This window comes from Trachymyrmex septentrionalis, unplaced genomic scaffold, assembly GCF_001594115.1.
Source record: "Trachymyrmex septentrionalis isolate Tsep2-gDNA-1 unplaced genomic scaffold, Tsep1.0 scaffold35, whole genome shotgun sequence".
NCBI lineage: Eukaryota > Metazoa > Arthropoda > Insecta > Hymenoptera > Formicidae > Trachymyrmex > Trachymyrmex septentrionalis.
The window spans coordinates 301,054-327,200 of NW_017305514.1; the positions used below are offsets into that span (position 1 = coordinate 301,054).

General features: G+C 33.2%; 3 protein-coding genes and 1 pseudogene across 4 annotated transcripts in view; 2 read left to right on the top strand and 2 right to left on the bottom strand.

Moving 5' to 3' along the window:
- Positions 1–15,455, top strand: part of LOC108750282 (protein expanded-like) — a 38,029-nt gene extending 22,574 nt beyond the window's left edge. The window contains 12 exon segments of the mRNA XM_018489633.1: positions 939–996; positions 999–1,094; positions 1,493–1,592; positions 5,923–6,002; positions 6,766–6,845; positions 7,900–8,140; positions 9,130–9,405; positions 9,602–9,767; positions 10,099–10,410; positions 11,465–11,743; positions 12,005–13,773; positions 14,016–15,455. Of these exon segments, the coding sequence (XP_018345135.1) occupies positions 967–996; positions 999–1,094; positions 1,493–1,592; positions 5,923–6,002; positions 6,766–6,845; positions 7,900–8,140; positions 9,130–9,405; positions 9,602–9,767; positions 10,099–10,410; positions 11,465–11,743; positions 12,005–13,773; positions 14,016–14,516 (3,930 nt within the window). The 5' untranslated portion in view covers positions 939–966 and the 3' untranslated portion in view covers positions 14,517–15,455.
- Positions 15,456–16,906: 1,451 nt separating this feature from the next.
- LOC108750283 (probable multidrug resistance-associated protein lethal(2)03659) overlaps positions 16,907–26,147 on the top strand; it is a 52,892-nt gene continuing 43,651 nt past the window's right edge. Inside the window, exons 1-2 of one of the 2 annotated variants that reach the window (XM_018489638.1) lie at positions 16,907–17,073; positions 24,881–25,111. The gene's annotated coding sequence lies outside the window, so the exon portion shown is untranslated. The remainder of the gene's footprint in view (positions 17,074–24,880; positions 25,112–26,147) is intronic. The other variant, XM_018489636.1, reaches the window with a different exon arrangement.
- On the bottom strand, positions 19,428–22,523 carry LOC108750286 (odorant receptor 22c-like). The gene is made up of 4 exons (XM_018489642.1): positions 22,425–22,523; positions 21,230–21,340; positions 20,808–20,963; positions 19,428–19,481 (listed from the first exon to the last, which is right to left on the bottom strand). The coding sequence occupies exons 1-4, from the start codon at positions 22,521–22,523 to the stop codon at positions 19,428–19,430; spliced, it is 420 nt and encodes a 139-aa protein (XP_018345144.1).
- Positions 24,595–26,147, bottom strand: part of LOC108750263 — a 3,773-nt pseudogene continuing 2,220 nt past the window's right edge.

Below are 26,147 nucleotides of genomic sequence, written 5' to 3' on the forward strand. Positions count from 1 at the left end.
CGGCTGATAAGTAATACGCAGATTTGTAGACTTTCAATTGCAGCAAGTTTCCTTTCCTTATAATGGTTGTGAATCATGATATCGTGTGATGAAGATATGACTATTGAAGTTCAAACAACGCGGATTTTTAAATGAAAACGAGATGAAATGAAATTCATCACCGTTTAAAGGCTGTGTATGGTGAAAATCTCAATTTCAATGATTTTCATCAGTTACTAAAATTAATTTTCCATTGCGAGGTTCATCGACAAATATGTCTGATTTGCAGTGACAAAATTTAACGGTTTAACGATTTATTATACTACTATTTACCATATAGCATTTAAAACTGTAATGAATTTCAATTGATTATGTTTTCAGCACTTAAAATTCAATCACTGCATGTTATTTGAACTTCATTAACATATCCTGTGACAGTATAATCATGTGACACCATGTTAACATACATTAATTCACAATCGCGTTGTAAGGAAAAGAATAAAACTTACATACTATTATAGTTGAGATTGAAAATTTCAGCTACAAGTTATGCTGCGTGTGCATTACTTAACCGAAGACTCAGCCTCTCAGAATCTCGTAGTAATTATAATAGTCAGAGATTAGATAAACACGTCTGACTTATTCTTCCCTTGTTGTATTTCAATGAATTCCGATTGTCAATGGAATTCGATTGTCAATGGAATTCGATTGTCTTCACGATTCATAGTTTAATTCTAATATAATCTTTAATAAAATATTTAGGACCGACTTTTACATAAAATTGTTTCCTTCTACTTTTGAAAACAAGTTTTGTGACACAAAAATTGTGAGATCACCGAAAGAAACATAAAATAATAGATTATATTTTGATCTTGAATTTTCTCATTAAGGATAGATTAATGCGAATTTTTCAAATGACACTACTGATTGTCCACTGACAGTTTACTGATTGTTGACAGTGAGGACGCTGGGCGTAGCGGCGACGACATGAAGCATGCAGCATGCGTGGTAGCGGTGTCACGGCTGCGCGGTCTTGCCTTCAACCCCTGGTGTCCGCCAGCCGCTATCTCGCCATTCATGCCCTTCCCGGTGATCCTCTCTACTTCATCGTTGAGGTGAGGCAAATATCAATTACGAACAAGTATGAAAAGGTTACCAGTACACCTATTATTGTGGGAAAGATATAAAATAAAATTTCAAGTTACAACTGACAATGAGTACGAATACAAAAAGTAACACTTTTTTGTTAGTTATGGAAAGTAATTGTATTGAATTTAAAGATTTCAAATGTAAAGAATTTGGAAATAGCATTGTATATACATATTTTTTAATAAAATGAATTTTATTATTAGAATTTATTACTTTTTCTCATTTTTATAAATAAGATAATATGAAATATCTAATGATGTCCTCGAGAACGAGTGTAGATTTAGTAAAAAAGTAACTGATTAAAAAATATTTTGAAATTATTTCCGGAAATTTTAATGCTAATTAATCCGTTTTACTATTTCAGGCTAAGTCGAGAGTAAAGGAGGTTTATACGCAGACATGCACACTTCTCAGTCAACAAGGCATGCGAGATTGCGAACTTTTCGGTTTGGCAATATTGTCCGGTGAGTCGTATTTGTGTATTTTCATTTTCATTATAGATAAAGTAATGATGAGAAATTTCAAACCGATAAAATATTTGTGCAAATAAATACTGTTATTTACATTAATATTTAATATTTTGATGTATAGAATTATTAAGGGAATTTATTCATGTAAGAAATTGTACAATTTTATTTAAAGAAAAATTGATTTTTATTTTTTTTCGTTAATAACGTCATAATATGGATATCTTCTCTTGAGATGATCTTAATAATGTTAAAATTAAGTTGATCAGAATTGCTTTCTTAAGAATAAAAATATAGCTTCAAAATAAATTTACTTTCTTTCTTGATTATAATTTAAAGTACAAAATATAAAAATATAAAAACAAGAATTTAATACGTACATCGAAATGGCTATTCGAAAAAAATAAACAGTTTCATGTTACGTTATGGATCCATTTTCTATGACGAAGAAAGTGACATAAACAGAGAAATCGTGAAAACATTAAACTAGCGATATGTCCAAGCCTCTTGACTAATCGTCAGGTTTTTCTGCATACCATACGGCTCACGTTCATCGCTACCCTCACCAATCGTGACAAGCCGGTCCGACTGGTGGCCCCCACCACTGGATAAAGCCTCCCCAGGTCCTCAAAGAGCCCTACGAGATCCCACCTCACCCATCCCTTCTACATTCCAGCAGAGCACCATCATCGGACTCGGTTGAGTTGGCAGGTCTTGAGACGCGCGAGCCATAGCATGACAAGAAAAAATGCACCTGAAAAACAAGTATAAGAAGAAAGGCAGCTCACACTCCCTGTATGCGCGTTATGGCTTATGCGATTCGCGGTGGGTCTTGCTAAAAGCGATCTAGACCAACTTTTGCTTCCCATTTCTTCAAATGCGCTTTAGCCTCAGAAGGAAATTCTTTCTACAGTTCGTCTTTTCCTGTTTCGTCTTTCTTTCATTTTGCGATTTCTATTTTTTTTTTCTCTATTTTCTTCTTATCGCTTTCCATGACTTTTCTTCATCGAAATTTATTTGTATCTTTTTCGAAATATCGTACAATAAGTTTATTTCGCTGAAAAATTTCTGTTACAGAAATATATTCCAATTATTTATTCATTGAGTTGAGAAATTACTTAGTCGAACATTCATGCTCTAAGAATGTTCACCTTTATCGTAAATTCGCATTTTCTGTAATTTGATGACTCAACTTACAGCGAGTATTTAATAATAATAAGAGAAACAGTAGAAACAATTAGGAGCTATTAGATACTTTCTGTTTGGGTATCAATTTACGATAAATTTTAGTTGTGAAAGATTTCAGTGTACAGATAATAAATAATTGTGAGTGAAAGAAACGTTATGTACAATGTGTTATGTATATGCAAAATAAATAGAAATAGATAAATACATAGATAGAGAGGTATGTGATAAATGAGAGAGATAATAGGTTGCCGGAGTATAAAGACGGAGTAAGACGGAGGGAATGACGAGCGCTAAAGAAAGGAAGCGGCCAGATAGAGTGGAAAGAGAAAAACGGGCGGAAAGGGGAAGCAGGAAAAAAAAAGAGAACGGGGCCCCGGGTAAGACGGTAGCCCGATGATTTGTATAAGGCCTCTCGTATTCCATCTCCCAGTCGAGCATCTCCGGCGCAACGTACGGCTCTGCGTACAGGAATGTGGAAGGAGGACGCCGAGGACAGGGATCGTTGGCACACGACGTGGTGGAAGAGGGGCGAAAAGGTCCGTTCTAGCTAGCGGAGGGGAGACGAAGCAGAAAATACGCTCCAGCGCAGGTTCAAGGGATATATATCGCGGCGAGGTTAAAGCTGCGCGTCACAACAGGGCCTCAACGTATTTCTCCCTCCCGTATCTCCTTCTCGTATCCTTCGCGTCCCACACCGTATGTCACATCCTACTTCAACGAATCTTATGAGCAACACCTCCGCCGAATCCATCAGCGAACACTTTGATTTTGTTAGAGAAGAAATATTCTCTCCTATTTTTTTTTTTCCATTCTTTCCGCAATACTTTTTTTCTCCTGTTTCATCAGGCTATCTCTTAAACTTTCAGAAAAATTCTTTTATCTATTCTCAAGAAATCTCCTTATAACTAGTATCCAGTCTTTTTTCCCCTATTTATTAGCCATTTTTGATTTGTTTTTTCCTATTTCTTTTTTATTTTCTTCCTATTCAACTCTCGTAATATTTACGATTTGTTTCTTTATAAAGAAGGAGAAGGGTCCTAAGTATAAAATCGAGGCCAGGGCTAGTTTGCGAGATTTCTCTAATCTAAAGGAATCTCTAATCTTTGATAGATTCAGTAAGTTCAGAGGTATGCGTTTGAACGGAGACCAAGTCTATAGAAGATAAAGTCGTGCGAAGGTAGAAAAGAGCAGCTCAGATTTCTCCCTCTTCCTCCAGGGTGATCAAGGTAACCAGGGGTGATTACGAGTGTAATTATGGTTATGGCGCATTGCTGAGCCATACTGAACGAGAAAAAAAAAAGGAGTATTGTTTCTTTCTGGGAAACAGATGGGCTCATGAGAGAAGGCTTGTTTGTTGAACTATTCTTATTGCGTCACATGACGCTCCTTTTGAACTCTATGAATATGCGATATGCATTTATTAAGAAACAAATTCTCATGCATTTATTAAGAAACACAAATTCTCGCATCAAGAATTAACAAACAGCAAGGCAGATCTTGAAAGCTTTATTATTACATATAAACGAATAACGATTATATTCTAGACTAAATCAATATTCAGTATATCAAATACATTACAACAACATTAGACAAAAAATTAATCATAACGTATAATATATCACTATATATATTTCTTTATATTTTTTTAGATTTATTGATAATGTAAAATCAAAATTGAAATATATATGTATAATATATCAAGATAGATATTTAAATGATATTCTAATATTGTATAAACAGAATAACGAGAAGAATCGATTTACGCTAAAGAATATTGTTAACAAAAATCGAATTGACTTGAGAAATCTTCAAAACACGTCTATCTTTCAAGCAAACGTGAAATCCGTACTAGGGCACACGAAAGTCTGAAACAAAAGGGAATAAAACTTAAATCCAGGATGCGGACTCGATCGGATCCAAGCGAGATGAAGAAAAAGGGAGATTGTGCTCCCTCCGTGACTGCGAAGAATATCTCCAGAGGAATACGATGGGCCCTATAGTCCCGATGGATTATTACGCGAGGGCCAGGGTTAGCCTTCGGGCAACATTCCCCAGTAATAGCCGGGTTATACCTCGGGTAACACAGGTGCTCTCTTCCCCACGGAAAGAGTGAGCGTATCGAAAGAGGAATACCGGAGCGGCTTAAGTCCATTTTAGACGACCTATAATTTGCAACAGAATACAGGATAAAATTCTACGGGTAATTTGATATATTATAGAGAGAGAGAGAGAGAGAGAGAGAGAGAGAGAGAGAAGGAAGAGAAGGAAAAAAATTATACATAAAATTAGAACAAACATTATTTTTATGACAGAAAGTATACACTAAATATGCGTATCATTTAAATTTAAATTAATCATATAATCTACGGGATTCGAAACTTTAATTACAAAGTTTGTAATAATTCTTATTCTTAAGAGGAGATAATATATAGAAAGTTTATTGTCAGACGAATTAAATCTAAGAAAAAAGCAATTGATTGGGATTTTGAAATTGGAATGCCGATAGTTTTATACATATCTTGCCGAAGATAAACTTATGCCGTATTCATGGGCAACTATTGTTCCATCGTGAGAGTTTTACATTTGCATGTAACAACAGCTTCAACTAGTTTGCCAGTACGACGGTTGCATTGGGAATTGTAGATTGTTCGGAAGCCTTGAGGGCCCAAACTCCGGTTACGGTCCCCGATCAGCATTCGCGGTTTCAAATCGAGTTCCAGTGTGAAAAACATGTCACGTTATCGTGCCATAAGAGCTTGAGCGTCTGGTCCCATGTAGACTGGACAGGTTTAAGGCTCCCTCATTCACTAACATCTTCTTACCGGGCCTCTTTCATTGTTTCACTCATTTATGGAGTATCGGCATCTCGCGTTGTCAATCGTACAAAAGAACGTGCGAACGAAATGAATCTTTGAGAGAGTTCTCAATTGCTATACCGTGGAGTACATATATCTTATACAAGTGTTCAATTATGCTGTAAAGTTCAATACACGATATATCAGTACATATAAATTCATAATTATTTTTTAAATTCAATGCCAGTTTTGAAAAGATTGCGTACAGTATTTTTAAATATTCGATGCTCATGTGCAGTAATAAACTTTTTGCTGAAACAAACGAATTATTTTTATTGTTTCAGACGGCGAGTACCTATTTGTGGATCCTGAGAATAAGCTGAGCAAATACGCCCCAAAGAATTGGCGAAACTCTCATACATATGTAAGTAGCTGCTTATTTATTGCTTATTGTTTTATTATAATTAGAAGAAGAGAAAGGAGGAGTACGCGAGAATAGAATAAAACAAGACAAATAAACAAAAGAGAGAGAGAGAGAGAGAGAGAGAGAGAGAAAGACAGAAAAATATAACTTACTAAAAATTCGAATGTTAGAAAATTTATTTAAAATGTATGTTGTACTTACAAAAAATATAATCTCTCGTCATTAATTTGTCATTAATTGATATAAAAAAGACAATAATTAATAAATTCTTATTATTTTATATTATTTATAGTAAATGATAGATAATAAGCTTTCCTGTATAGATATTTGTGCGAAAAATTATATTTCTTATTTATTTTTAATTGAACCGCGCACGAAAACTAGTTTCGACTCAAGTTCTCCTCAACCAATGATCGAATTGAGTGAAACTGCGGACTCATTCTTTTATAGTGTTCGTTAAGAACTTCCTTTTCGCGATGATCTTAAATTAGCGCTGAAACGTACCGTGTCTCCTGATGATGTAAATGATACAATATTTGTGTCCTTCAAATTGTGAGTTGTTTCAGACAATTCACAAATTTTTTCAAGAAAATCAAAATTCCTATCAAATTTTTCTATAATGAAAGAATATATATGATTGAACAATATTCCAAGCAATCGCGATACATATATAATCTGTGATGGTCATTATTAAGCATGCAATTTTATACGTTGTTATTGTAATATTTAGTAGCAGTAGTTTATATGTGTATATTATTTTCAGGGTTTGGATAGCAGTGGAAGACCAGCCTTTGTCCTATACTTTCGAGTTCGTTTCTACATCGATACACCATTACTTTTAAGGTAACATACAAATATTTTATCTCAAATGAACTATACTTATTTTTTTATAAATCTGTAAAATATAAAGAAATCACGTTTGCTTCTCGATTAATTGGTCACATATTCGAAAAAAGAACAGATGTTTCAATCCTCAATTCGATTGCGAAATAAATCATGGCACTGAATATGTCATACGTCTGAATTGTCAGCATAGCGAAATGTGTTCGGCTACTTGTTCCCTTTTAGACGATGTCTAAAAGATGCCGCCGGTGTCGTGCTGATTAAAAGGTACCGCCATAGAAAGAGAAAGAAACGCAAAAAAGACTTGTGCATATAGAAAAAGAAAGATGCAAAATTGCAGGGATATCGAAACGAAAATTTTATCGTGGAACGAAATCCGGATTCTCGTCCGGTAGCTGAGTACTGCTACCTATTCTTATAATTATAAAGTAATTATGCGGAGCATGATAGATAGACTGTATGCTTAAAACGGAGGCATTCTCAAAGCACCTCGGTAATTATACCGATTCGCATTAGTTTCTTTTTTATTTAGACACACGAAACCCTATGATTTACATTGAATTCGACGATTCATTGCACGTTTGCCCTTAAGGTTTACTTTTTGTGCTACGAGTCTCGCCCAGCGCGCGAGTCTCTTTGTCAATGCTTCTAATTTCAGTCAAGAAATATACCCATTTGTTTGGACTCACTTTTTACGTACTGAAGAAGCTCTAAATCACTTATATAATGTCGATTATAAGTTGTTGGTAATACCTACTTATAATTAATATTTTTTATAGCAATAATTTCCTATCTTTCTTTGTTTTTGAACTATTGTGTTTGAACTGTTCGTGTTTTAAAAGCGACTTAATTCTTAAAGATTTTACCTTTTTTACTCTTTTCAGTATAAAATAAACTTGTTGAATTTGAACATTTTTTTTACATATTTATAATAACATATCGTTTATTTCTTTTTAAAAAGGTCTTTTAGAAAAGTCTTTTTAATATATTTCACATATTGATCATAATTATAAAATATTTATTAAATATTTTAATGCTCGCGTTATTGTTTCAGCGATGAGACGACACGGCATCACTATTACCTGCAACTGCGCGACAATGTCGTCAGGCACGGCGGTGGGGTGGAGAGCCTCCATCCTCACCATCCCCTTCATGAACCGTCTATCGTCACGTCGCTGTTGGTGCTCGCTGGGCTTGCCCTTCAAGCCGACCTTGGCGATTATTCCGAAGAACGTCACAGACCGCATGCAGGATCTGTCGGCTATTGCAAATCGACGGATTACCTTCCTTCCCATGTAAGCTGCATTTCACGGATTTTTCTAATTTCCCTGATTTAAAAAGAATTGAATTATTATATGAATATATAACATATGTGTGAGATATCTTCAGTGTTTGTAGCTATTTAGATGAGTTATTAGTGAAAAATATAAAAAAGCCCATCAGAGCCTACTCGGTTGTTCGGATGCACATCCATTCCTGTTCATTCAAACCTCCGATGTAAGCTCTAGATTAAAACTAGATTTTTTTCGAGCCTTATTTTATATTTGTTTAAATGGGTTATTTAAATGAGTTATTTAAATAAAATGGCTCTATATTATTTTTATCAGAATATATAGAATATTTCAGACTTGACGCACCTGCTAATGGCAGATTCCTGAAGATTTTTCAAAACGAAAATTCTAATACCAAAATGTCGAGGTTATAATAATTTTCATCACCCATAAAGTTTGCGCGTGTAAGTGTGATTGGTATTTTGCGTTGTACTATAGAATAAATAAAATATCAAAAAGAACTTTTACTATTTCGCTAACTTTAAATGCTTATAATTAAAAAAATATTATAGCCTCGACATTTTAGTATTAGAATTTTTTCTTCTTAAAATGACTTTAGGAATCTGTCATTAGCAGGTATGATGCATTGAGTATTAAACACCCAATACACTTTATATATCTTCATCTGTATCTTAGACAAAAAAGTATTATTTTTTTTTCAAGTTATCCATATAATTATCTTTTTCAAATTATCTAAGATGAAGATCTAATTATATATATTATAGTGTAGTCATTCTATTTAGATTATAATTTCTAGATTATCTAGATAATTTAGATTATATAGAGCGCGCGCGCGCGCGCGCACACACACACATGTTCTCCATACATATAAACACCAACACATCTACAATGCGTACATTTCCTTTTAAAACAGCTATGTGTTAAATGTATTTTTCGCACAATTACTTCGGATTACGGATTATAATCTTTTAATCTGTCTCGAATGCTCTCAGATGTGCCTCGAGTCGAACGTGCTCACCGTGCTTGCAGCCCAGCACAGAGAGTACAGTGGGCTCTCTAGAGAGGAGGCAGAGTTGCAATATATCCGGGAGGCAGTGCTGTTGGAGGCGCCGCTCAACGCTCACCTGTATCGGTTGCGCCGAAGTAAGAACGAGGCGGGACCGGGACGCATACTCCTGGCAATTTGCGCTCGTGGAGTGCGAATCTACGCCGAGGAGGAGACACCGCGCGTTTTCGCTTGGAACAATATCGGCAAACTCTCTTTTGATGTAAGCGTTGAACAAATGTCTTCCTCCAAATTCCTGCTCGTTTGCTGCAACAATATTAAATTATTTCTTATGCTACACATATTAAGATAAATTAGTTTCTCGTACCGTTACTTGTATTTGATAATTTAAATTAACTTTTTTTTTATTATCTAAGCACATTTAAAAATTAAAACTTTTTTTGTATTTTTTTACGCAGCGCAAAAAGTTCGAAATCCGTGCAGTTGATCAGCCGGAAAAACTCACCCTCTACAGCGGATGCGATGACAAGAGTAAACTCCTCTTGGGACTTTGTCGTGACACCCATCAGTTCTCTATGGCTATAGCGCCTAGAGTAAATGAAGCTATGAAACGGGAGGAAGAAGGTGAACTTACTTTGTATTTTTTTGCTATTGATGACTATCCATATAAGCAATTAATTAATTAATCACGCAATATTATTAATTTTCTTCGTTTACTTAAACTATTTAAAATATTAGAAGATAATTTTCTTCTTTTTCTGTCAACTTTATCTCTTTTTTTCTTCAACCACACACACATGTACATATGTCATAACATACACACATCTTTTCCGTTTTCTCTCTTAATCTTAATTTTTATTCTTTTTCCTGAGTTCGTTCTTAAAGTTATTATAAGAAAATTAAATAGATATTCGATAATGATGAATTATAATAATAGATTAAATATAATTTATAGAACGGAAAGTCTTGAGGGATTGTTACATGTACCCTACTCGATGTAAATTGAGTTTAGCAGCGCGCGGTGCGCGTGGTGACCAACGAATTTCTGTCATCTCGAGTACATCCTCCAACACAACGTCTGGTATTGTCAGCGATCGGGTGCATAGCGAAGATGAACCTGATACCGCACCAGCGTCAACTGAGTGTTTACCACGTCTTACCTTAGAGACGATACCTTATTCGGATGGCCAGAGTAGAGTATTAAATGGCACGAATGGGGATACAGACAATCACTCTATGCCACCTTCTTCCGTTTCTGTTATTGACGGTAAGCTTAGTTAATATATAATAATAATAAAAATTTTGTTTTTATTGAAATATTGAATCGAATAAAAAAACTTACACACCACAAGGGTAGTTATACTTCGTTACTGACAAAAAATATTACGTCCTATCATACATGAATTTTTCGATATGTATAATTTTGTCATATAATAGATTTCTATTTAAATCATTAAATTTGAGCTTTGTTTATTAATTATTTATTAGTCTATCTTTAGTTTGCGAAATAAAAAGGAACATACTGCGTTACACGTATTTCCATGGGGTTTTTCATGGTTCCTATAGAGGGCTATAAGATTCTGCAGGTAAATTCCTGTAAGATTGTGATAGTTGCCTATAGGATGCACAGCATGCAGGTATTCGTAGAAATGCAAATAGGTTAGTACAGGTATTTACAGGAATGTGGACAGATGTTCCATGAGAACTAAGAGATCTATAAGATATCACCAAGATTGAGTAAGTTAATGTTTTTTTAAAACTAAATTAAGTTAAAGTTAGTGGCTTATAAAATTAATAAAATTATATTAAAAGTTGAAGGAATAAAGAATTAACTTAATAAAAGTTAAGTTAAGATTGAATTAACTCAAGTTTAAAAAAAAGTTAATTTTGAAAAAAATTATTTTTGAGATTAGAATATCCTAATTTTTCTTAAAATGAGATTACTTTAAATAACATTTACAAATATAGATTATTAGGTAAGTTTCTATATAAAACCTTGTAGAAAAATTTCCCAAAATATTTTATATATACTCTGCTCTGTAAATCCTATAGATATCTATACAAGCTCACAGAATCTTATAGTCCTTTACATAATGGGAATTTGCAGCAAGATAGAAGTCTTCTCCCATGGAGACTAGTTGAATTTATCACGGGTATCCATGGTTAGGCAAATCTATAGGAAAATTTCCCATAGGAATTTGCAGCAGGGATATGTAATTTTCTTTACAATAAGGAATTTATGACTCGCCAATATACATAAATCTTATCAATTTTTTATCGCCGCGGTGAAAAGTAGACTAACATGTTGGGATAATTTTCAGAGATTGACAATTCCGACGCTACTTCTACATCGGTGGTATTACGTCTCGCGTCAAGTGCCGCGACCGCCGCCGAGGGCTCGCAATGCAGCAGCAGTTGCAGTACAGTGGTTGTTGTTAATACATCCACAGGTGGACCATCGCGAATGCGCCGGGCTTCTGCGACCTCCAGTTTGGAGCTAGGCTACTCGCATACAGCACAAAATTCGGCAATTTCCACGGAGACAGCTAGCTTTCCGGGTGCTATTTATGATAGGTGTAAGAAGACAGGTAAATATACAGGTGAGTGAAAGAGAAGAGTAGCTTTAGTTTAGAAAATAGCTTTGTCGACACAGTCAAAATACTGTGGAACCTTTTTAGAATCATCTAGAATCATCATCTTTGAACTCTGTATTATACTATATTTCTTTGATTTTTACATTTATTATAAGAACACGTGCACAGAATATAAATTTCGGTATCCTTTCTGTTTTTCACTCGCTTTCTGAAATTAAGCATGGTCACGTAGTGTAATCTTTGAAATCTTTGAATGATCTTCCTCAGGTCCGGATCTTGCGAGCGAGACTAGTGGCGTGTATACACTGAGAAGCAGTGAGATTCAAGACGAAAGAATCGGCGACGATTTGTATTCGCCTACGGGTGATACCAACGCATCCTCTGCGGCGAGCGATGTTTGTGCCCTGAGTTCCGTTCAGTCTACCACTGATGAAGCGTCTATCACATCCGGTTTCTATACTATTCACAGTGAGTTACGATCTGAAAGCAGTTATACGGAAGACGTCGGCACGGAAGATCAGGAACCGATATACAGTCTTTGCAAAGGTGATGACGACGAAGTCTCCTTGAACCGACAGCTCGAGGATTCACGCTCGCGAAGCAATAGCATACTCAGCGTGAGCAGTTTCCGAGGCGACGGTAGCGATCCGTCCAAAGCGAGGCCATTATTATCGGCTGACGAGTTATCGGATCTGATAGTCGGCAGGTATCCTCCACGTAAGACTATTAGCAATTCGATGGACTCGGACTGCGATTACGTGACGATGCCACCTCCACCTCCGCCGCCACCACCTAGGACAGACAGTGATCGACAATTACCGCCGCCGTATCCGATAGAAAGCATTGACTACGCAACAATCAACGTCTCAAAGAGATCCGGCATACCGGAATTGGCTCGGGAACGTGAACCACCTCCGCCACCACCATATAACAAAACTTGCAGTGACTTCGTCCCGTTACCACCTAGACGAACCGATCCACCGCCACCGCCACCTTCGTATACATCGTCACGAGAGAGGATTCAAATACCGCCACCCACCCCACCGCGAAACGACGCGGTGACGCCACGAGAACCTCCACCACCTCCGCCGCCCTATCCCGACATGTCAGCGACAATTGGCTCTGTTCCGAAAGTAGTAAAAACGATCAACGACGTCACCGGGAATATGGCACCACCGAAACCACCGCCTAGGATCCAACCTCCCACTTACCCAGGCGATAAAATGAAACCCACACCTGTACATGCCCCGGTTGCCGCTCTCGTAGTAGGTCCAAATAATTACCTAGACGTACACGCTTCTCGAAGTGGTCCGGTGCTTCTACCATACTTGACGACACCACCACCCCCGCCTCCTCTACCACCGCCACCGATAATACATCCGCGGCAACCACCGCCGCCACCACCGCCACCGCCGCCGCCATCAACGCAACAGCCAGCATCAAGTTTGGCGACCGTCTATACGAGTCAAGTTTCTCGATCGCAAATAGAACAGTACAAACAACAACTTTACTCCGATGTTGATTATGTTATGTTTCCGCTCAAAGATCCAGCGGTGTCAAAGCAAGAGTATATCGACGCCAAACAAGGTTCCCTTCTGGCGGCTATGGCAGCTTATCCGCCTCCACCGTATCCTTCCTTTAGCAAGTCTTCAGTGATGTATCGTAGCACGCCATACCTTCCCGGTTCCTCTTTTTCCTCGCAATCCAAATATGCGTCTAACCAAAATCTCAGCTCTAGTGACACAGGCAGTTCCAGCGGTAATTATCTGCAAGGCAATCTGAATAGTCACTACGCTGCTAGCACTAGTTCGCTGTACAGCGGTGCAACTTGTTCGTCTACGGGTAGTCACAGTCTCAGAAGAGAGCCGCCCGTACCAACTCACCCTCACACGTTGAATACGTTCTCGCGGACCAGAAGTGACGAGAATATTCTCAAATGCTTGAATACCTTGTTCACAAACAAGATGCAGTCTCTACCGCAATCCAAGCATCGCAGGTTACCGCCACCGCCACCACCACCGCCCTACGAAATACAGGTAACACAAAATAAAATATCAAATTTCTTGAATTTGTAATCAAGATTTATCAAAATCAAAATAAAAGAACACTTGGATATCTTTATTAGGTGTTTGCAAATATACTGCATTATTTTTATCGTTGCTCTTAATTCCTTCAGATTCAAAAAAGATCAGCTTCTTAGAACACAGTTATAAATATTTGATAAAATTATATATTTTATGTAATACATTTTAATAGTAATACATGTTATTTGTTCTAGAATCTTGATAAGAATCAACCACTGCCATCGTCTTCTTCAGTGGCAACTTCCTCGTTGGCCACCACGACAAACAAACTTAAGAAACTCAGCAACGGTACGGAAGAGAATAACGAAAGGAAAAGTGATGATATGTTAGACATCCGAACGCTTCGCGAGAAAAGTCGTAACTTAGATTTACCATTAATTTCCGCGTTATGCAACGATCAATACCTGTTAAAGCAGACGAAAGCTTTTGTTCTGCCGAAGCATCCCAGCGAAATAACTTCCACCGCTGTATCCATGAAGAGTGGTACACGGAGTAGCAATGGCGCGACGTCCAGTAGGAGCAAGTATCCGGTGAGTGGACTGTCAACGACACAAATACAGAAACCACTTAGAAAATCTTCAACGAGCACTCACAAGCATCCCTCTGAGGTAAAGAGCAATGCTTACAAGGTCAACGTCTCTTCCACAGGGGTCTCGACTATTAAGAAGGACTTTACAAGGGCATCTCATTCCTAACGTTCACACCCTCAGTTCTAACGCTTGTGTAGACATTCTTTTCTCATTCATAGACTCTTAGCTCAGGATGAAAGTACATTCCATAATCCCATAATCACTATCACGCCCTACGTCGATTTAATGTAATTAATACGACGTACTAAGGAGCTGTACGACAAATTAAATATTGTTTCCGCAGACCGTGCTTCTTTGATTCAGGGTGCCATTTTGTTTGTTCGCTGTTTTTTTTTCTTTTTCTTCTTTTCTCACAAATATGTAGAAGCTCCAACTAGTTTGTTTCAATATTATTAGATTGATATATTTGAACATTTTGATATTAGATATACTAAAGCGTTATTGTCTTTTGCTCAATTATATGTTGCGACGAAAATTCCATTCATAAGCCCCGATAAAGGCGGCACTAGTCCCGCTCGTTGTTAGGATAAATCATAGAGTTATTGGCCATTGCATATATGATAATCATAATGTGATAATCTGCCGAGGATTAGATAATTTTATTTATATGTTATACTGTTCGTATGTTTTAATTAGGAACGATTTTAAAAATTCAATATATTTTCGGGCGATAATATCGTCTAATTACGATACGTATTACAGAAAATTCAAGTAGCATAACATCTTGAGAATATTAGCAATAAATACATGTTAAGATGTAATTAACAGTCTTAATGATTGATATTTTATTCAATCTACAGAGCTACTCAAGCAGTGGTCCTCTATTTATTTCAAATATATAAGAATTAAATTATGATAAGATTAGAGTACAATTATGTACTTGTATATTATTGTACTTGTATATTTCCGATGCGATAAGAATTTTATTTCTACGAAAGTAAATATTGCGTAGGTGGCCAATAATGATATAGTTTACCCTACTCTAGTTAACCCTATAATATCGTAAAAAAGAGAAATGACTTTCTTACTTAATATAATCACAAAATACATATATATTTTGGATGAAAACATTAATGTGATTTTATTGTAATTAAAAAAATAGCTATTTTAGAATTTTCAGAAATAATATTTGTTACCGAACAATTTCCCGTTTATCTTTTAACATTTCGATCGGTGATTATTCTGCAGCACCATTATTCAAGGCATTTTATGTAATACAGTGCTGTTAGTATAGCTAATCTTTTTTACTTTTGTAATTGACATAATTCAATATTACAAAGCTACTATCCAAATTTATTGACACAATGGAGAAATTGATCGTTAAATTTATATATAATATTTGTAAGTGCAATGCATATAACATTTTTTAACATTTTGCTTTTTTAATTAATTAACATGTTTCTGAAATATTTTTATTTCGAACGTATCTCGACATATCTAATTTATTCGGCATTTATATTATTTATAATATTATAAAATGTAAAATTACTTTTATTCCGGATCTTATAAGAGACCGCATTTATTATAAATAAAAGAGAGTGCAACAATTTCATAAAATCATTATAGTAAAAGAACAACAATTTAGTCGTATAAAAATAGTTTACACTAATTGTCACTAGATTTTAATATTATATTTTTCGCATCTGTACATAATATTGCGTAACATAATACTACGTGATTTTATATGTAGACAAAAATCTCGTGTATATGTATTCCATGCGCCATGTCAATTAATTATAAATAAATAAAATCTTTTGTAATAAAAGACAATTTGTGAAAAAATATAAATAAAGCGTAAATTCAACTGTTGTATTTTATACAATTGCATTGGATATTTACTTTATTGGATGTTAAAATATATAAGAAATTCAATACTTTGCATATGATTTTTTTAATTCTCAATCAACACAATTTTTTATATTATTTTGGTAACTATTTGTTATATTACTTTTTATGTTATTCTTGTAAGAAAACAGAATTGAACAATATATATAAGATGCAACGTATAAAATATTTTTTTAATTTTAATTAACTTTTATATTTTTAAATTTTATTATTTCAATACCTTCAAAATTGTCTTTATATCTCTTGAAAACATTTACTGTTTTATCAAAACGTATAATATATTTTTATATAATATATTTTTTAATAAATATATGCATCTTCAAAAATTTTTTTTAACAGGCAACATTTTGTATATCACTCTTGCATTAGAAAGAGACAGTAGATGATGTCATTGATCTTTTCTGGAATAATACACAACCTCTTGCTTCACCCGAAAGCGCCTTCATATACATATTAGAAATGAAAGATTGCTGAGGAGAACGACCAATGAACGATTTGTCTTTATGACGCAACGTGGTGATCACGTGTTCGAGGCGATTCGTCCAGACGTATATTTACTGAAGCAATAGTTTGTATAAACTGTAGTATGTGCAACCTTCACGCGGCTGCAATTACAGCTTATCGTAGAGCGTGGGGCAGTCGATTGTCTTGTCCCTTCGTGGAAACTAACATTGTGTCTTATTCTCGACTATTTCAATTAGTTTCAATTGTTTTCTACACGCATTTTTTAATTATATTATTTCGATCAAAATTCGCAACGTTTAAAATAATATGTTCTGTCTGAGTATGCCGGATCCTTATGAATTTCATATGTATGGTAAGTGCACACATATGTTATAGTACTATATTATATAATATTAATTCAAGCAATCTCTTAAAAATTTTAATTTAAAGTTGAATGAAAATATGTATTAAATGTTATGTGTTGATATGTTTACGATATTTACTTACCTAAAATGTGATAATCATGGATTCGAGTAACTCCTAAAAAAAAAGTTGCTCTTAATGCATCCTGTATTTTTTCGTTCTAAAACAAATCCATATCATATAAATATAAATTTACGACTTTAAAATTAAAAAATATATTTATAATTTATTATATAAACTCAATATTTTGAAAAGTTACTTTTCTAAGGAATTAAAATACTCAATTTTTTGTCAGAGTGACAATTTTAAAGTAAAAGCAAAGCAAAATAAATCATTTATTCAACAAAGGTCTTTATTTTAAGCCAAGTTGGAAAAGTTTAAAGAGTTCTAATTTATGCACATGAAACTAAAATATAATTTAAACATATAAAATATAACTTTAAACAAAACATAGAAATAGTTTTTAATAATACTTTGTAGATATGAATAATAATAACTATATTCTCGCGTGTACTATATATGCAATTATATTCGCACTGCAGTCATTGTATATGCGCATCACGTGCCGCATATCAAGCCTGCAATTACAGAGTTCGGTGTCGATGTATTGTTAATGCACAAAGCGGGAACAGACATCTGGCCGCAAATAGGAAAGATAAGGGTGATCGTAATACAATCAGCGACGCTTTGTCCGAAACCACTGACTAAGATGACTGGCATTTGCAAGGCATATATAATCGTGTGCACGTGCGCGTTCTCAATCGCATATAAAAATGAAAGCGTTGAAGCATAAGACAGATTATTTGAGTTACATTTTCATTATTTTAAATAGTCCTGAAAATGATATGACATTAGCTTACAATTAATATTTAAACAAAATTATAGTAGATCACATTTCTAGTTTTTGCATTTATTACAAGCTCGAAAAAGTATATAGACACTTTTTTTAAGAAACTTAAAGATAAAAATATAATTTATAAAATATGAAAATTTTTGATTTATGAAATTGTAATAATACACGAAATAAATAATAATAAAAATACGGGACGCCGATACATTTTCAAATTAATAATACTTTTCTTTTTCACACATTTCTTATATGCCATTCTTTTACAATAAGATAAAAAGGATAAGTTATATAAAAGCATGAACATGACTCACGGTCTCTGAGGATAATTGCAATCGGAGTTAAATAATGTGACGAAGTTGTCAGCTCGACAATACTTTTGATGAAGATCTTTGATCTAACGTTATAGAATGGTTTTATCTCCTAATCGATTCTAATTTGTCCTATCAAAGTCCTTCGTAGCCTTCATTATGTGATATCTCACCAATTTAATAGTTATATAACAGATTATTCGTACAAGTATTGTATTTGTGAGAACGTTCTATGTCAAATTCATAATCGCCGATGAAAAAAGAAGATCCAGATATTTCAGAACTATGAGACTGAAGTAGTACAAAATTATCTAAGAAAATAAAATAAAATTTACACTATTCAATGTGTCGATATTAACTGTTTCTTCTAAAATAATGTTATATAGTCACAACATAATCTTTTTAATCTTAAGAAAAATATAAAAAAGAGATTTATAATTAATTATTAAATGATATAATATCTTATGCTTTTTCATGACGTATTATAATGTTTATGAAAATTTGCAATTCACCTTCACATCGCACTCTACACTGTACTTTCCTCGAAAGCTCACATGAAACTGCGTCAAATACACGAACGCGGGAGCGCAAGTAATCTCTGTTTTCATGCTTAGAACTGATTAGATGCTGTCTATAGAATCTAGAAACAGACTACTGCGCACAAAATTAATGTATAAATTACATATAAGAGTTTTTCGAATCATATGTGTTTAATTCAAAGTAAGACCAATTGCGTTATGCCTCACAGTCAATTCTAAACCTAGATTTAATTATAAATACAAATCGCTGCCAATTGATTCTAGGAATTACCACATGTGTAAAAATACAGCTTTATAAATTTATTTAAATATTTCTAAAAATAATGCACAATGTATCTCGAATCTCGTCGGAAAAATATATATATTAATTCTATTATATTTATTCAATCGATTTTAGGAAAAATTTATATCTGATATATTGTTTTTAATTTTATTTTTTTATCCATGTACTACGATTTTTGGATAAAAGTATATACTGTAAATACGTAAGTATATACGGTAATTGATACATATGTTGGCTTGGCGCATATTTTAAGTGTATTTCTCTATCTGTAGTTCACAGATTTATATAGCATTGTGAGCCATAGGTAAATTTTCCCATAATTCTTCATAACATAATTCTACGTAACATCGATAAATACGCCAAGGAAGTTTTAATAATCTGCATAAAAGTATACATATATTATTATATCTGAATCTTATTCAAAGAAATTGTTGATTAAAAATTTGCGAGAAAAATTAATTAAAGACTTTATTTCCAAATCATATATATATATATATATATATATATATATTTTTTTTTTAAATCCGTATATTTAAAAATACAAATGTATGTAGAAGATGGACCATTTTAATTTATCTAGTCGATTTTCTCAAAATTTGTTTAAGGCAAAAATGTTTCAGACAAAAGTTTTACGGTTTTAAGGGGAAAGACGGTGATGATCTTAGTCGACTTTAAAAAGATGTCCTTAAGATCAAGGTTACTTAAAATTTGTTAAATATAAAACCTCTTATTTTTTATTACATATTCTTATAGCTATCTTCAAGATCTTTTGAAAACACTATAAAAAAGTTTATTTTTATTAAGTACTTTTTGAATTATAACACTCGAATGTTACAGTATACTGATGGCGCATTTGTATTATTCAAGGTGTCAAACTGATAGTTAAAAACATTTGGAATAAAATTCACAATCATGACGTTGACAAGTCAATTAACTTACAGGTTACACATTATAATTTGGTTCAAGGTCAGATTCAAGATCACCAATAGCTGTTTTCCAAAACCTTTGAAGATATGTAATTTCGTTCTAACATCAACCGAATTATATGTACCTCCAAAGTTTTTGGAAAACAGCTGTTAGTGACCTTGAATCTGGCCTTGAATCAAAGTTAATTATAGGATGTAACCTGTAAGTTATCTTGTCAACGTTATAATTGTGAATTTCAAAGGTTCTAGCCATCAGTTTGACATCTTGGATAATGCAAATGTGCTAGCGGTATTGTAACTTTCAAGCATCATAACTCGAAAAGTACTTAATAAAAATGTACTTTGTTAAAATATTTTTAAAAGGTCTTGAAGACAATGAAGACAGCTATAAAAATATGTAATAAAAAATAAAGGGGTTCTTTTAAAAAAATTATAGATAACCTCGACCTGACTTTAAGAACATCTTCTCAAGATCATCAACTTTTTTCTCCCTTAAAATCATAAAACTTTTATCTGAAAAATTTTTGCCTCAAACTTACAATTTTTGAGAAAATCGAGTGTATAAATTAAAATGACCCACCCTGTATAAACAGTGCGTTGCAAGACTATAAAGAATTTTGTAACACGTAAGTTTTATTTTTTTTAAAGTACGATTTAAAAGTAATTTAAATGTAACTACCTCAACTATAATTCAATTAACAAATGCAAATAACATAATATTAATTTAAAAAAATTTTAATTATTTTTATGTGTAAGACTGTTACTTTGATACACTCACGTCTGTAAAACTGTTTAAAGAAAATATATAAAATTTTCCGGCAGTTAAATACAGCATAACTTGGCCCCGAATCATGCAAATTAGCAGACTTTTCTTGCAACCGAGTGGCGTTTCGTACCAATTGCATTCATAGTATGCGTCTCGCACACTTAAACACTAAACACAAAACAATCAAATACTAAACATTTAATATAAAAATTGCGGTAAAAATTTTTGTTATTATAGTAATCTCAGACAAAATAGATTTGTTTCTCTGTCTAATATTAATAGGTTTATTCGCGTTGCTGAAAATTTTAAAAAATTTTTGTACTTTAAACTAGATAAATATACATTCGGACGTTGAAAAGAGAAAAAGCAAAAATATTGAATGTAAAAAGAGTAACGCGGACAAACCTATTGCTTATTGTTCCTCCCAACAATACCTGTTGAATTAGTTGATCACCAGTCAAACAATATCCGAAGAGTATGACAAGCGAAATAAGAGCAAAAAATGTAAAAGTGCAGCAGGTTGCTATTTTCGACACATCCAAGTTCTAAAAAGTATAAAATATCGTAAGATTGCATATGTACATAATATATCACATGTTTATATATTATACAGAGTGTTTGATAATTAACAATAAAAAAACTTTTGCATAGAGGCAGACTGGATTAAACTGGGAAGAAAAGTTCTCTACCATTTTGTATTTTTCGCATTAGTTAACGAGTTAATTTATGAAAATAGCCAAATTCGCCCACAAAGCGTGCGACGAACTAAACCATCCAACGAGGCGCGCGTTTGCCTTCCCTAGACATATTAATGTCAATGTCGCTTGCAAACAACGTACATCTTTCTGGGGGTGCGTTTTATTAAACGTTGGCAATGCTCCCGTCTATCATTCTTATCATTCTTATCTAATATTTGATGACAAAAAGAATGACATGATACTCACAAGCGTTAAATAGCACGCGCTCTAGGCGGTCTCGCCGCATTTGATGGTAGATGGGTGAATTGAGAAATTTTCATAAATTAATAACTCATTAACTAATGCAAAATATGAAACAATGATACAGAACTTCTCGACTCAGTTTAGTTCATTTTGTCCCTATGTGAAATTTTTATTTATTAATTATTAGACATCCTGTATATTTAGGATATTCTATAATTTCCAATTATAATTTTGTTGTTTAATGAACATTTAAAATTAATTTTATCTTAACAAAAAGTTCAGCATATTTGAATTCTCGTGCATTGGTAAAAATTAATACTGACTTCTGCACATTGAATGCGGAAACGTTTGACGCGTGGCAAAATGTGACGCGGTAGTCAATAAACTTACAACTTCTAACATATTCCATTGATTACCTCGTCGCATTTTGCTACGCGGTAAGCTTTTTTCGCGTCCAGTAGCCATAAGAGAGAACATTAGATAGTCGAGTACCATATTCTTGTCCGATTGTGCAAGAGAAGAAAACGGGAGATGCGGTCATCTTTCTCGTTTAAATACAGCCCCATAAAGAAAAATTGTATATAAGTAAACGTGAAGGCCATTTTAAAAAGTTATCACAGTTATATGTTCTACCGATTAGCATTTGATATTGCTAAATATAATAATGATATTTAATAATATATCATACCATTATGACGTAATATAATGAGATAGCCAATACAATACTGATGCCAACGAGTTCGTATAAAAGAATCAAATTGAAAGTATCGTCCACGGACTTCGCCATCCTTCAATCACCATAACATTTCCGACAGCATTATATATACAGAAAGAATAAAGAAGCAAATTAAACAAAAAGATCTACTATATGTTGAATACATGATTGCAATACTCCTACCATATTATCTTAAGATGCATTCGAACGAAACTACGAATTCTGTCTAGTGTCATGGTTTGCGAGCGTTCGTTAATATGTCTAATACGATATGCCAAAATGGACAACTCGCCGCAAATGTGAAATACTAAAATAACCATCAGACAAATCGCTGCCATGTGACATATAGCAAAGTAAATCATTGGAAATAGACAGAGATACATCAATATGTATATATGAGTATTGTTGATATCAAAAAATGGATGGATTCTGTATGGTAACATGAAAGACTCCGTACTATTTTGTGATGCTGAAAAAAGATGACAGAACGAACAAAAATAGACAAGAAAACAAATTTTTCTTTGAACAAAGCACATTGGTAACAATTAAAGTATTTAAAGAATATAAAGTAACTTTTTTTCTATAATTTTACCGTGACAGATTGATTAATAATAAAATAATGAGACAATGTAAATTTTATTTATCATACAATACATATATGTATATGTATACACAGTATATGTATACATTATAATCTTTATTTATTATTATATAGATACAATCATACAATATATTTAAATTTATTATAATTAGCAAGAAAAAGTTTGATTTTGCATACCTTGATTAATAGTCAAGAGGTACACAAGCGGTCTAAGATACAGCAATACGACCGTGATGAACATGCCAACAAATGAGCCATAGGAGAATATCTTAGACATATAATTGTAATTATAGTAAATCCTTTCCTCTTCAAAATTCTCGAATTTGCGTTCAACTATATCCTTTTTTATTATATGAATTAGGAGTTTTAGCAAATTACTGCAGCGTATCAGCCACACAAATAGGAACGTCATGGAATAAACCATCGATTCCACGAGATTCATCACAATAAGTTCCAAATTACCAAAAGCATCGTAAAAATCGACATATGCCATAATGAGATAAAGAGTGAAATGCGAGATATAAATCGCGAAACGGATATACGTTTGTTTGAACGGCCATATTCCTCCGATGGAAAAGATCCGTTCTAAATGAACAAATAAATCTTCAATACGGTCGATTTTATTCTGTAATATTACATTTTGGATAAAAGTCGTTGAAAGTGATATAGGTAACATTGATTAAATCGCATAGGTATTAAAAAAAATATATTAATATAATTATACGATCAGTACAAACACAGAGAAGCTGTTTTCTCCGGTGAAATGTTTTTTTTTCGTAATAGAATATTAACTTCTTACTTTCATATCGAGTTGTAAGTTTTTATCAACTGATCGTCTTCGACTGTGATTCGTTTCGTTGAATTAGATTTGTGCCGTGAATATCCATGCATGTGACGGTCGAAACATATAATATCTAGATTAGACTTATGTTTCTAATGCTTTTCATTTCTCTTTTCATTTTTCAGATTCTATACACTTTATATATTGTAATAGGCGGTCTGCTACCAACATATTAGCCAGTTTTTTTCCTAGCGTACTAATTATCTTACTGTCTCATGAAAAGCCGTTCCTTTGATTCATCTTAGTCTCTAACAATAAGCTTTTATTTTTTTGTATCTAGTACAATGTAGAAAAATTGCAGCGATTGCAATAAATACAATGCTGAGAATCATTAAACTTTTTAATGTTCCTAATAAATTTTTAATAATATTATTAGTGTAATTGTCTTCGCGTGCTGCGCAAATCCATCGTATTAATGTCTCCGAAGAAACAGTGACTGTATAGCATTATAAGCAACATGATAAAATCACGCTATGTGTTAAATAGTAAGATGTAACAATCGGTGTAGCTGGAGTCTTTCTAACAATATTTATGTAAAATCTTGATTTATGAAATCAGAAAGTAAAATATTTACAGACATAGAGATACTACTTCACGTTCCGACATCTACATATTTCTATATTATTTATTATAATACAAAACTTAATTATTTTGAATATATAAATATATATCAGCCACTTAATACAAAAAAATTAATGGTCTTAGACATAAAAGTACTGATGATTATTGGTTACTGATATCTGCAAGAATATCTTCGGCATGTGATTATACTTGTAAAAGTTTTTCTTCCGGAAGCTTCATAGGCAATGTTAGTCAAGAAGGTTCAAATAGGAATAGTTTGTGGCTACGGACTGTCCCTGTTGAGTGAAATTATTAAATTTTTATTTTTAGTTGAATTAATGATAGTCACCATACTATGGACCTTCTTTACGTCAATAATACAAAATGTTTTGTTTGAACAAGCGACGAATAAGTCACTTTACGAAGAAGTGATTGCAGAGTCTGCCAAATAAAGTCGGACATAAACTTCGTATCTTCATTATGAATGTGGTGACGAAAGAGAGATAAATTTGAGCGATGGCCAGCTTGCCAACGTCAACCTAGCGCAAGCGATCTATAAAGATACCGATACTTACGTCGTAGACGATCCCCTCTTCATGGATTCGCACGTCAGTAGACATCTCGTCGACAAGTGCATCTGCAGTATTATATTTAAAGGTAAGAGTGGCACGGTGCAGCAAAATGTTCATATTGTTATGGACAAAATATCTTTGCAATTTTGAAATTTTCTATGATTGTTTGTGTCGAGTTTCACTTAAACAATTATTAATTATGTTTTCTAATTTTACTTTAAATAACTTGATAATTATCGACTTGTTAATGAAATTTCTTGATTACAAATCATCATGGATGATAATCTCTGAACGCATTTAACTAAGGTACGTAATAATAATAGCAAAAATATGTCAGAGATGGTTTGAGATTATGTAAGATTATATCGAATTGGAGCGATCTTTTTGAAAATTATAATATATATAAATCAATCGACGCATATTAATTGTGCAATTTATGTAAAAAAATACAGTTTATATAAAACAGCAATCAAACGATATTTTAAATAAGGAACTTTTTTATGTATAAAATTGTTTTAAAATAAATATTTTTTATATAAAAAAAATATTAAAAATAAAATACAAAAATATTAAAATCAATTTATAATTTTTGATAACAATAATATTTTTCTTTCTCTCTTCTCACTCTTTATTATAAATTATACACTTATTTCTATTTGAGCATGTTCAATTTATAAATTATCTTTGCGCACGCTTCTAAAAATTATTGCTCTTCAATGATGTTACAAGAGAGAACATAATATTGTACTAATAAATATTCCATAGATATTTTAAAATCTGTTGAAACAATTTACTTTTGAACCATGTTTTTGTATTCTTACATTAACAGCAATGATATTTCAAGTGTCCAAAGTTAAGCTTTTTTTTTTTTTAAATTTTCTAAATGTATGCAAATCATCAGCTTACATCAGTTAAAGTGTTGAGGCAAAACATGATAAATTTCCATCTATTAGGCAGAGAGAAGTTTCTATGATTTTACCATGAATAATACTAACATTTGTGTAACACATGGATCAATAAGTCCCGAGACTAACCCAGAAATGGCGCTCGTAGTAAACCAGTAACCACGTCTTTCTAGAGTACTAACCTTTGCTTGAAACGTGTCAAAATTTTAAGTCGAT